The sequence below is a fragment of the Haemaphysalis longicornis genome, unplaced genomic scaffold, assembly GCF_048455015.1.
Source record: "Haemaphysalis longicornis isolate Haplotype H1 unplaced genomic scaffold, Haemaphysalis longicornis Haplotype H1 scaffold_2, whole genome shotgun sequence".
Classification (NCBI taxonomy): domain Eukaryota; kingdom Metazoa; phylum Arthropoda; class Arachnida; order Ixodida; family Ixodidae; genus Haemaphysalis; species Haemaphysalis longicornis.
This window is the reverse complement of record NW_027526295.1, coordinates 240,874,879-240,887,742: the sequence shown is the minus strand read 5'-3', so window position 1 is coordinate 240,887,742 and position 12,864 is coordinate 240,874,879. Positions and strand designations below refer to the sequence as shown.

The window sequence follows — 12,864 nt, the reverse complement described above, 5'->3', positions numbered from 1 at the left end:
AATTTTGCGCCACAGTGACGACGTGTTATGAGCAAGAATGACGTCATACGGGCCAGCAATAAAACATAATTTTCAGTGCGTTAACTGCACGTTAGCATTCAAGTGATGCGGTCAAATGGAACTCGGGGCCCCATTACAGACGTCCAGTCATGTGTCGTCGCGACAGGTCAGTTAGGTGGCCGCCAATCGCACAAACAAGGTTCTGGGACGTCATAGAAAAATTGCGGGAAATTAGCTAGGGGGTCGCGACTGCTTCACACGTTTTCTTTCATATCTCCGTTATTTGTTCGAAGATTGCGATGATATTGATATCATTGTAATCGGGACTAAGCAGTCTTTCTAATAAACCCAACTTGTATTTTGTCTTCATGGCTCCTTTAAAAGAATGCGTAGTGTAAAAGAATTCGTCCACCTTCGCAATTGAGATGAGAAGACAGGAAACAGCGAAGATAGTGGTCTTCACTATTTTTAACTTGCCTTTCTTAGGTTTGCCCATCTTATCGGTAGATCGGACACCGACGCCGTCGAACGCAGGCCGTCTCTCTCAAATAGGAGAACACCTTCACGTCACAGCTTACGTCATCGCTAGGCGCAGCCAATCCCCGACGCCCTCCCCAACCGAACTTCCGCACCGAGATGCGCACTCCCCTCAACTGCTCGTGGGTTCCTTGCATCCTCGCCACTTTCCCTCACACTCACGGAGTGCTCACACTTCTTGGCATAGCATTTGCCTCCTCTCCACTTTGTTGCGCCGAGTTTTGAGCGACGCCAGGCAGGGATAGGAACTCAAGCTTAAAAGGGCCACGAAGACAAAATACAAGTTTGTTTTATTCGAAAGATTTCATGTCTTATAGTACCCCCAGCGCTTTTCCTGATGCAAACGATGTTTTATTCACGGATAAATTAATCAATTTAAGTTAAACGTTTGGTTATCCCGCTAAATCGTGCGTTTTTGTGGTTTGCAATGGCATCACAGGAGCCGACCGCGCTCTCTGCAGCCCATTGCCAATCCTTGTTTACAGTAAGTAAACCTAGATGGCACCACCATACCGCGGCAAGTTGTTTTCTGCCTTTGGTTTGTTTTTCACAGTTTTTTTTTTACCTGGCTTGTTTTTGTTCAGGGAGAAAATAATCGTTTCGTGAAACATAGTGCTAGCTCGACAAATATGGTCACGTAAGACACCGTTGCTTGCGTCAATCGGCCAGTGTCGTCTGAGACAACCCCAAAGCCCCGCAGTCCTGTGCAGCTAAACCTAGCATAGTGCGCGCAGTGCCAACAGCAGTACGTATCGGTACTTCTATATATGTTTACGTGTGCTTTCGTAACTTCCACTGTTTGTCCCACCATTCTTACTGCTTTAAAAATAATGTTCCCTAAATTTAAGCGCAAATATCTCGTTCGGCGAGCTTATAAGCTCTGCTTAATATGCGTCTGCTTTTTCCGGCCTCCGCCAATCGCAGAGCTGGCTGGTATGACATCAAAGGTTCTGTTGCGGGAAATGAGCTAGTGGGTCGCATGACCATTCCAGTTTTCCTAAATATATAGCTTATTTAAGCGAAGTTTACGTTAAAAGTGGTGTCAGTATGATTCTAACGAGGCAATCTTTTGAACGAACCAAACTTATGTTTTGTTTTCATGGCCCTTTTAGCAGCAGAGTATTGGTTTGGGCGAGTTGGTACATAGCGGCGTATCGAAGCGGAGCAAAGACGAAGATGGGAACACATAAGACGAGCTCCGTGTGTCGTCTTCTGTGTTCCTGTCCTCGTCTTTGCTGCGTTTCGATACGCCGCCATTTAATCATCTCCGCTGTTAAAAAAATAATGGGCCTTTAAAGCTATGCGTAAAATAATAACATATTCCTTCGTTTCATAGTCCGTCAGCAGAACCTGTCAGCGAAATACGCTTTGCAAGATAGCCAACTTTCTCGCGACTGCTCTGTAGTTCTCAGTCTAACGGAGACATCTCGAGAAAAAAACCATGGTCCAATAAAACGACTCTGTCTTTACGGCGAGATTAATTTGCTTCCCATAACTAGTTAGCCTTATAACAGAGTTGCAAACAGTCCGCCTACTGTCAGTACAAAAATTTCTACTGGAGGGAAGGGAGTATGGCTGCAGATTGCGGTTGTAACTCTTGTTTCACTAGAATTATTGCGAGGCAAATTAAATGGCGTTTGGCTGTTAACATGACTACGCAAAATTGGTGAGGTTTATGTACGAGATGCAGTTGTAAAACGAATAACATAAAGCAGCCGCTCCTAAGCCGTCCATTGCAACGACCAACCGCATGTTTCTCCGCTAGGATGAAACTGCAGCCGTTCCAAGTTTCATTATTAGAGTGAACTGAAAATCACGCTGAAATTGCAAATTATACTAAATCGCAAACCCCTTGAACAGTAGTGATGGTGGACAAGCTGGAGGTGGCGTTAGTCTTAGATAAAAATAAAACACTATCCAATTATGACAAGTGTAATTTTCTGCAGAACGCTGAAAATCACAAGTAAACAGTACTTGCCAGATATATTTGTGTACGTATGATGCAGAAAACATTACAGAGAGCTTCAAATATTATTCAAAAACCTTTCCAACATTTAATTCACAGACACAACAAACCCACTGGAGTCCCTTCAAATAGCGATTATGCCATTACGAAGGCGTGCAACGGCGTACGACAGGTCCCAATAACGCATTATGCGCATTGTGTTATCAGGAGAAAGCAATGCACATACCTTTGTCCCTGCAGTATTGCTCAATTACACATCTCTTATCGCTGGCTCTGGAAAGAAAAAAAAAAGTTGCTACGATCAGTGATTTCTGAAAAATAAAAAGTAATAATAAACGGTTTTAAAAAGGAGATAAGAAAACATGATCATCCTGTCACTGCGTTTGTTATATAATAGTTCTTTTGAAAAAAAAAGACAATAATGAACAACACGATTATCTGAGAGCTGCAAGTTACGCAAAGGGATAGACATTTTTTGGCAAGTCCGCATAGCCTTTCACTGGCCTAAAATAACTCAGAATTACGAGCAAGACCATTTGTAATAAGCAGGTACGATTTGCGTGCTTGCAACTCCCACGTAAACAATGCGCGCGCATGTTGCTACCTGAAACGCTCGCCAGAATCCGTTTTTGTACCGAACCGACCTGTGCCAAAATGTCCGTGTCCCGAAACGCCCTTGTGCCGAAAGGTCCGTGTACCGAAAAGACCGTACCAAAACTCCCTGTACCAAAATGTCCGGTACCGAAACGTAGTGTACCGAAAAGATCTAGACTTATTGCCCTGGTGTTACATCGAGTTAAACTGTAAGCATGTGGTGCTTACTCAACCATTGAACCAAATCTTCCTACGTGGCCCTGCTACGTGCTGTGCGGGACATCAAAATTGCATGAAACCCTAGCCATATAATAGTCGCTCAAATATATAAGAAAATACACAAACATTGGACATGTATGCAGTGCAGGAAGTGGGAGAAATAGAAGACTGCGACAAAGATGTACGAAAAATATAATTTACACCGTCAGGGCGGAGAGAGAGAGAGAGAGAAAAAAAAACGTTTATTGAAAAGCAGGGACGGGGTAGGGGAGAAAAAGAGTTAGGAGCTGTGGGCGGCCATCCTATTCCGGTAGGCCGCGTGCCGCGGCTGCCATCCTCGCCCGAGAGATCAGGGCCTCCTGGTCTTCGAGCTGGCAGCTCTGCAACGCGCACTCCCACTGCTCAAGGGTAGGGGATCTGGGTGGTGGAGGGTTGGTGGGGCACGTCCAGACGAGGTGAGCTGTGGTGTTAGGCTCATCGCATTGGGGGCAGTTGAGTGGGTAGTTAGTAGGGGATATGTGGTGGAGATGGAGGTGATTGTAATAAGTGTTGGTTTGAAGTCGGCGCCAAATGCGGGCGTCAGCGGTAGAAAGGGAAGGGTGGGGAGGGGGATAGGTGCGTCGGGTTGCTCTGTAGTGGTAGAGGATGTCGGTGTATGTTTGGGAGAGGGGCGCAAGGGAGTTTGTAATACTGGCTGCATTGTTGCCCTCTTCTGGGAATGCCCGGTGAAGGAGAGCTCGGGCGGTGGCGTGTGCCACCTCGTTCGTCAGGGCGGACTAAAATAAATTTACGAAACACCCTGCAGGAGATTCGAATAAGATAGATATATGTTATACGGCTACACCACTCTGGTGCAACCAAAACCAATATGCTTCAGGGTTCCTTCCCCACATATAGTGATGGGACAGTAACCTGTAGCCAACGGAGCCAGATTAGATCTTCGAACGTGCGCCAGAAATATCACCGCGTGATTGAGGGCAGATTGCGCGTCTGTATGTACGCAGACCATAAAAGGCCGCGAAACGTCGCTTAATCAGACGAGGTCGACAATCCAGGAAGCAAGTGAATGAGCGAGGGGGACCAAGGTTGTTGGTTCTGCCTAAAGCAAGCTCTGCATGTTTATAAAAGAAGCTGTACTAGCGACTGAGAAGTAATCGAGCGCCAGATGTGCATATATATAACGTCACTGTTACAGATGGAGCGCAGTGTCGTCAATGTGAGGGTACAAAGCTGCGCTGTGAGACAGCGACGGTCAAAAAGGTTAGCTCGCGCCCAACACCGGCAAGAAGTATAATGCGGCACTCAGGATTACACACTACCAATTTAATTTATTGTATCTGAAACAAAAAATAAGAATAATCCTGGTGGTTATGGTGATGACAATGACATAGGGAGGCCGATGATCCAAATAATGAAAGTTAAACGAAGCAGGAGAAAGAGTGCTGGCATTGAGGCAGAACTTCTCACGTAAGCTCTTGTAACTAAAATAGAGAGCTTTGGCCTAGCGGCTATCGGAGGCTCGCGCTACGGTGGCGGGTTATTGGGACCCGACTGCGCATGCGCGCACGGGGAGGGCGAGGAGGTCACCTCTTGCGGAAAGAATGTGCGAGTATGGCGAGGGCCGGCCGGCGGGACTAATCCACCGTACCGGAACGAATCCGCAAGTGCCCAGTCGAGTCCCGGTACCTGCTGCCGTAGCGTTAGCGGCCGCTACCCGATATGCTGAAACTTTCTAATAGAGAGTTTTAGCTTAGCAGCTAGCGTCCGCTAACGCTACGGCGGCGGGTGGAGGGGCCCCAACTGGGCAGATGCTCATTCGGTCTGCAGGGACGGTCGCCCGCCTCGCGGAGCTCGCATTTTTGTTCCGGTGAGAGGCGACCTCCTAGCCCTCTCCGCGCGCGCATGCGCAGTCGTGTCGTGGTAACCTGCCACCGTAGCGTTAGCGGACTCTAGCCGCTATGCTAAAACTCTCTAATGTAATTGAGTTAGGCTGCCAACAGATGTTTTTCAAAGCTCGCGAAATTGTCTACCATAGGAGAAAAATCACAGAGCACAGCTGCACGAAATTTCACATTCTGAAACGTGCTACACCATTTTATCAAAATTTTCGCATGCATCCATGGGGCATTGCCTGACCTACCATCCCACAAGGCCTATTTTCGTACTTTTACCACGGTCCCAATCTCTATTGTGCACACCGATCCCCTTTCCCCACAACTCTAATCCCTTACTGGGACCTCCAGCTTACTCTCCACATAGGAAGCGAACGTCCAGGCTGAGCATGAATCCTTCTTCGACCAGGTCGACCGATTACAGGCAGCCGTCCATGACGCCCATGCAGACCCTGCAATCTGGAGACGACTGTTACAACATGGGCCTAATTTGTGTAAATAAATCCCAGCTCATTCTTTCCACTTGCCGTCTCTCTCCATGTGAGCACGTGCCTGAAGAAGTTCAAATCACCTGTCCCGCCACGCATATGGGAAGTGAGAGATCGAGGAGCAAAATGATTTCACTTTATTGACAAGACAAAATCGCACGCACGACAAAAGCAGACACTTGAAAAAAATGCAAGGGAAAAATGAGAATGAAAAAAAGAGTCATTAGTGATGACACGAAGCGAAGCTGCTACTTCTTCTTCCGGCTGGCCACGTAGAATGCGACGGCGACAGACTTGACGACGTCGATGACGATGTTGTTGAGCAGTATGGCGATGATGAGTGACTTGAACCAGGAGATGTTCGCCTCGTAGCCGTACTTGAGACCGATGGGTACCATGAAGCCCGACAGCACCACGGACAGCACCAGGGCCACCAGGAGGCCGATGTACAGGAAGGGCGTGGGCAGAATCCCCTCCTCCACGCGTTCCTCCACCAGGGACGACGACCTGCAAGGTTCTTAGACGTCTGACAATTGCAACTAGTTCAGGGTCATGGAAGAAAGAGCTTAGAAGAAGTGCGGAAAAAGTCACGTGGTTTTTTTTAACGCCCATCGGAGGTCACTGGCAACCGCGGCGTCCTAGCAATGGCGCCGAAGGCCAGCCCACCGAGGCCCCACGTCACTGCGCGTCCCAGCCAGCAGCCAACGGGCGGCAGGTGGAGACAAAGTAGACGACAGTGGAGCGAGCGAAGACGAAGGAGGTGGCGGATGCGCGCGAAATACAAGCAAGCAGGGGTGAGCTCCGAAAATGGCGGTGTGGCTTCACCAAAACGTGACGTCAGGGCATTTCCTGGGCTTTCTTTCCTCCATGTTAGGGGCGTAGATACCTCGGTCTAGACTAAAAGCATTTGTCCAGAAGTGGTGAACCGTGCGAATATTACCGGAAGCGGCCACATGCGTGTACGCATACGAGAAGGATCGGATCTATCTGGCGACAGGCGTACATATACTTAGCATCTCGTAGGTACAACATAGGAACGCATGGGCAACCGGTTGATTAATTAAATATATTTTGCGTCTGTATTGTATCACCAACCGGCAGATTTTAATGCTTAGCATTCTTAACCGAGTACCCCCACAGCCAGGACCGTGAAACGCCCGGAATTTCCACAAAAAACTGCGGTTGATTCCTCTGTCATAGGAAACAGTAAAACACGGAAATGAAATGTGCCGCGAAATCTGCAGGTTAGCATGATTTGCGGGTCGGCGACTGTGTTGTGGGTGTGCTTGGTGAGCGACGTCCTACTGGTGGGTCACTTCGGCAAAAATGCACTGGCGTCATTTCCGCGACGGATATGATGTCAGTGAAATCTTGGGGTATCGCGGCATAAACACGTTCGTGTTAAAATATAAAACCTGAAAACGAACAACCCTAAGTATAACGTACTCTTCAGTGCTAAGGGTTGCTTCCCCGCAAGAAGACCCTGTGTGCAGAGGTGCACCCTTTACAGGCCACTTGTTTCGTGGTTCTGGCAACACTTCCGTGACGGTTATGACATCAGTGAAATATTCGTGTATCCGGGAATAAAAAACTTTCGTGTTAAAATGCAGATTTTGCGGAAGTGGCACCTGTAACCGTTGTAATGACGTAAATAGATTGATTGATTGATTGTAGGGTTTAACGCGCCGACGCAACGCAGGCGATGAGGCGCGCCCTAGTGGAGGGCTCCGGATTAATTTTGACCACCTGGGGATCTTTAACGTGCGCCGAAATCTCGAACACACGGGCGTTTTTGCTTTTCGCCTCCATCAGAAAAGCGGCCGCCGCGGCCGGGAACCGAACCCGCGACCTCGTGCTCAGCAGCGCAACGCCTTAGCCACTGAGCCACCGCGGCGGGTAATGACGTAAATATAGATAATTGGTCAAACAGAATTTTGATAAACCAAAAAAATAATGAAATCAGAAAAAATAAAAATTCCCCCAAAATGATCTGACAAAATAAAGAATATGCCCCTTATTCACCCCCCCTACCCCCAAACCGAAGAATATACAAGGAATGTCCTCAAAAAACGTTCAAAATACGAATGAAAAAATAGCGGTAATGGCGAATCGTGTAATGCCCTGCATTTCCACAAAAGTGCAGATTTAGATGTAATCGTTATAATAGCGTAAATGGAGATAATTGGTCGGGCAGAATTTTGAAAACCCCAAAAATAAAAATAGCAAAAAAATTTCCTGAAATTTAAATGACAAAAAAAAAACCCGTGGTTGATTTCTCTATCATAGGAATCGGTAAAACACAAAAGTAAAATGTGCAGCGAAATCTTCAGCTGAGCATGATTTACGGGTCAGCGGCTGTCTTGTGCGTGTGCTTGGCGAGCGACGTCCTGCTGGCGTGTCGCATCATTTTCGTGACGGATATGACGTCAGCGAAATCTTGGTGTATACCGGCATAAAACACTTTCGTGTTAAAATATAAAACCTGAAGACGAGTAAGTATAACGTACTTTTTAGTACTAAAGGTTGCTTCCTCGCAAGAAGACCCTGTGTGAAGGGGTGCACCCTTTACAGGCCGCTTGCTTCTTTGTACTGACGTCATTTCCGTGACAGATATGACGACGGTGAAATCTTTGTGCATCCGGGAATAAAACACTTTCGTATTAAAAATATACGTCTTATACATCTCCCCCGAAAAATGAAGAATAAATAAAAAAAAATTTCAGAAAAGAACGTCGGAAATACGTATAAAAATAGCCTAAATGGGCCAACTATATATATTCCTGGGGTTGTTGTACGCCACCGGGGAAATTATAATATAGAGAAAGTTAGATTGCGGCGGACGCCAAAACATTGTGTTCGTAATTTTTCTGAATTTATAAATTTCGGGGGTGTTCTGACATCGAAACACCCGCCTGGCTAGGCCCATGGTTGTCATGGTATATGTTTACATCATTGGCGAAAAAAAAAAAACAGAAGAAAATTTAAAAAGAGTAGAATTATCCAACGTCTTTTTCTACTCATAGTCATATTAGGCTGTACAGAACTCTCACTCTAGACAGGCGGCAAAGACAATTATCTCAATTTCGGCAGATTTCTTTTAATAACTTCTATAGTGTGAGGTATGACAGCACCGAAGCCGAATTACTAAGTGAATATTTCTCGGGGCACTTGAGCTTGTTTACGTGCTTTGAAGGTGAAAGCCAGGCGTACTATTGTGACGGGTACCTTTTATATACACGTCCACCCGTCGACGCAGCAGCCACGCAATTTCACCATGCTAATCTGTCTTATTCCACCTCAATCCATCATAATCCCACCGTACTAATTATTACTATAAATCTCTAGTTAATCATTAGTCCATCTTTATTTTACTCCATCTAAATTCGCCCTAATTACTAATGAACCACTAACTTTGGTCCTCATTAATCGTGTCTTATACGCGAATGGCATGCTTTGCTGCACCTCGGGTCTTCTTTCGGTTTTGTAGCATTCGTGTCTACGCCGAGATCATTCAAACTCACCTTCCAGGAAGACATATACTGCTTTCGCCTTAATAGCGTAAAATTAGACCTAGAGGAAGATGATGGGGTACTCATTCCTCTGGCTCGTCCTATCTTGAGCTAATTATTCCTTGTAGCAAATCATGACCCAACTATACCCTCTCTACAAGTTTGATACAACCAGAGCTCGCTCTTACAGCTTCCTTGCTTCAGCAATGATTTCGTAGTCTTACTATTCTAAGTGGCTCTGGCGCAAAGGTTCCTGTTGTTTCGGGATCTACAGTCTGGTCGTGCCAGAAGCCCCTGCAGTTGACAAATGCCTTAACCCGCAAAAGAAAAGGCCACACCACCTTCCCCCAAAAAAGGAGTCCCTCACATGTGTTCTGCGATTGATGTCGTATGGCGGGAGGAAAAGGGCGTGCTTACCTGGCATCCTTGGAGGCGTTCGCGGCGCTCTCGTCGCGGTACTCGGGCATCTCGTAGGCGATCTTGATCTCCGGGTTTCGCGTGTACTGCGTGTACTTGGTGACTGTGAGCACGCGTGCAGTCTTGGTCGCCTCGGCGTGGCTGTCCCGGGACGCCAGTCGCACTTTCTCCGGCGGCAACTGCTTCGAGAACCTGCAGTTGGGCAGGCTACATCACTTACCTCGCTGGGTTTTAGGGGTGAATTAGCACTGTTGACTAAACCAACGAATTCTTCGAGTGCGGAAGCTAAGGGTGTTCAGCAACGGTGAACGTGTACTTGGACAGGGATGAAAAAGAATGGACCATGCGATCCGGTTTACCTTCAAGTTCCTATACCTTATTTGTCCCAATGTAAAGTCTTATTAAGGGCATATATTCCTGGAAGCGCTTTCAAATAAATCGGGAAGGAATTTGCCCAAGCATCAACAGCATATATTTCTTTTTTCCTTCAAGTCTCGGTCTTCGGACGCCCGCCAAAGTTCTTGATATAGAGTGCATTAACGGTAAAGCCACTGCGTGTGCCTAGCTATGAACCAGCTTTATGCAAGTACATAACCTGCAACAGTAAACAAAAACAATTATTTGTGCCTTTTTTATACTGTTGCTAGTAGATATTAAATAGTCAACAGAAAAGGCTATCGCCATGCTCATTACAGCTCATTGGAGCCAAGGCAAGACGCAACATCGAGGTGCAAAAACGCAGGAAAATATAGCAATGAAGGAAACTCTACCAAACGTACATACGGCACATCCTAACTGCAGCATTAAGTAAGGACAAAGGCCCAAGGCTCATTCACACTGACTCGTTTGAGGGCCTGTTTGATGACGTGAAGTCGCCTTCCGATCGTAGCACGACATTTGCGTCTCAAGTGCTAATCAGCCGTTAAATGGGTGCGAAAGGACAGTGTTAAGCTGACATTACATACAGCATCGTCTACCCAGCGGTGGAAAGACCAATACGCACCGTCCATGGGATAGGCCCACAATTCAGCATGCGTGGTAAGTAGAGAGTAAATGTTTGCCTTGGCAGATTTAGCCCTGCATGAATCTGCTGGAAATCGCTCATACTCACAATGCATCAGCGGCCTTATTCAAATTCGGCTTCCCTCGCGGATTAAATATATAAACCATTTCATCTCGAACAGCGGCACGCCCGACGGCCACTCACGTGAAGAGTATCTGCAGCACGACGCCGGCGAGGAAGACCGCGGCGGCCGTGATGCAGCCGGCCTCGACTTCTTGGCCGAACGTGAGCGGCGCGGAGCGGCTGGTGGGGTCGAAGCCTTGCAGCAGCATCACCAGGAACATGGTGAGCACGCCCAGGAAGAGGATGGTGACGAGCCGCTGCAGCCGCGTGTACCGGCTGCCGCTGGGCCACGCGAACACGCTCACCAGCAGGTGGCACAGCCGGAACACCCTGCGGGCACGCACAGGCGACCTCTTGCGTGTGCACTCTGCATACCGCCCGGGTACACACACGTCGCCGGAGTTTGTACACTGTAGGTATACCAGTGCCCTCCTGCAGCTTCGCCACTATATAGATACGACGCGGGAATGTTTCTCGCAGAGCAGCATTCCTGTTCCAAGTTGGGTTTGCTATAAAGCTGAGAACGTCTTCGGGCAGTGGTGAGTTGCACGTTAAGACTACGGAGTGTCAGAGGGATAGGGAACTAGATACGCTAGTTATGCAGCAGGAACATTTTGACGCCTCTGTAAAAGTAGGATGGAATATTGTGACTGTTTTCTAAGGTTTGGGCAGAGGCAATTGTAGCAAGCTTTGCGTATTAACCTGGGTTTTACTAAACATCCCCAACATAGGCTGTAACGCACATGATTCGGGCGGGTATATGCGCAATGTTAGCGCGTGGCATACCTCGGGAAGATGAGGGAGAACATGATGGACATCTTCTTGCCATGGCCCTCGACAAAGGGCAGGATGTCGGCATGGTCCTGGCCCTGGAAACGTAGCCACTTGTCCACCACGAACAGAAACTTCTCTGGGGTGCCCTCGTGGAACACGTCGATCTTCTTCAAATGCCTGCATGCGCACAGGTCAAGCTCGTGAGCGTCTCGAAGCTGTTCGACAGCCAGCTTGGGTGCCACAAATCGTTGTGAGTTAATCCCTGTGGTAGAAAAGACGCCAGTTGATGTATTTTCGGCAGAAAATAGAACACTAGGAGAGAAAGCTCCATCGTCAGACCGCAAGCTGTGTTAAGTCAGGTATACCGTCCACGTTGAGCGAAGCCGGCCGTGCACGCCCGTCAAGTCGAGTTCGGCAGTAAATATTTATACCGGTGATTTTCAGCAATGACTGTGCCGTGGATCTTTGTAAGGGTTTCAAGACCTCACAGTTTATGGACCTCACAGTTTACGCTTGCCGGCTGAAGTCGGCTGTGAAGTCAAGTGACCACTGTCCACGTTTTCTGTGTCTGGCTTTCTTGCAGAGCTGCAATGTTGTGAAAAAAGCTGGCTTTACAATGCGTGCAACATAGACCATGCAAACGTATTCAGTGATGTTCCGCGGGGGGAATTTTCCATTTTAACAGTGGAGCTGTTGTTGCTGGCCGTGATGTGTGTGGCGCCATCAGAAAACCCCATGTCCTAGTTACTCTCGCTGTTTACCATGCACGTGAGCACGCGTCATACGAGTAGCGCCCGGCGTCTTGCAGGCTAGCGCGTGGCGCTCGCAAAAATAATACAAAGAAAACAGTTGACGTGCGCCCGTGCCTCACGGGGAGAACAAGACAGCTCGCGCTACAGACGCCCAGTTCGCGAAGCCAGTTTCCGCTGGTTTTTGCACGTGGTGATGCATTTCACTTTGGGAGAAATGTGAAATCCTGCGGACAAAACCATCCGGGCCCGCCGGTCATGCCTGAGGAAGACGACGACATAGATGGATGTGACGATGACTACTACTACCGCAGTGAAAAATGGCGATGGAACATGTAAATAAACAATTTCAAACCTAACGCAATGCGAGGTGGTGTCACCTTCAATGCTTACGTAGAAAGCAATCCTCCAGCTCCGCTATGGTTCAAACTTTGCGCGACGTAGTTCAAGCTTCGGCAATTTTTTCTTTTTCAGGGAATTTTGACTGTAATTTTGGCCTAATGGGAAAAAGGGAATCTTCAATACATGCAGGGATTTTTTAGGAATCGGGGAGTCAGTACACCAGACCTTGTATAATTTCTTACTTTGTTTTC

At 47.6% G+C, this 12,864-nt stretch overlaps 1 protein-coding gene across 1 annotated transcript in view; it reads right to left on the bottom strand.

Annotated features, from left to right (window-relative positions):
- Window positions 1-5,865: 5,865 nt before the first annotated feature.
- The window catches only part of LOC144167713 (uncharacterized), a 32,281-nt gene continuing 25,282 nt past the window's right edge, over window positions 5,866-12,864 (bottom strand). The window contains exons 12-15 of the mRNA XM_077696901.1: window positions 11,535-11,699; window positions 10,830-11,078; window positions 9,623-9,814; window positions 5,866-6,203 (exon numbers count right to left, since the gene is read on the bottom strand). Coding sequence (XP_077553027.1) covers window positions 5,945-6,203; window positions 9,623-9,814; window positions 10,830-11,078; window positions 11,535-11,699 — 865 coding nt within the window. The 3' untranslated portion in view covers window positions 5,866-5,944. The remainder of the gene's footprint in view (window positions 6,204-9,622; window positions 9,815-10,829; window positions 11,079-11,534; window positions 11,700-12,864) is intronic.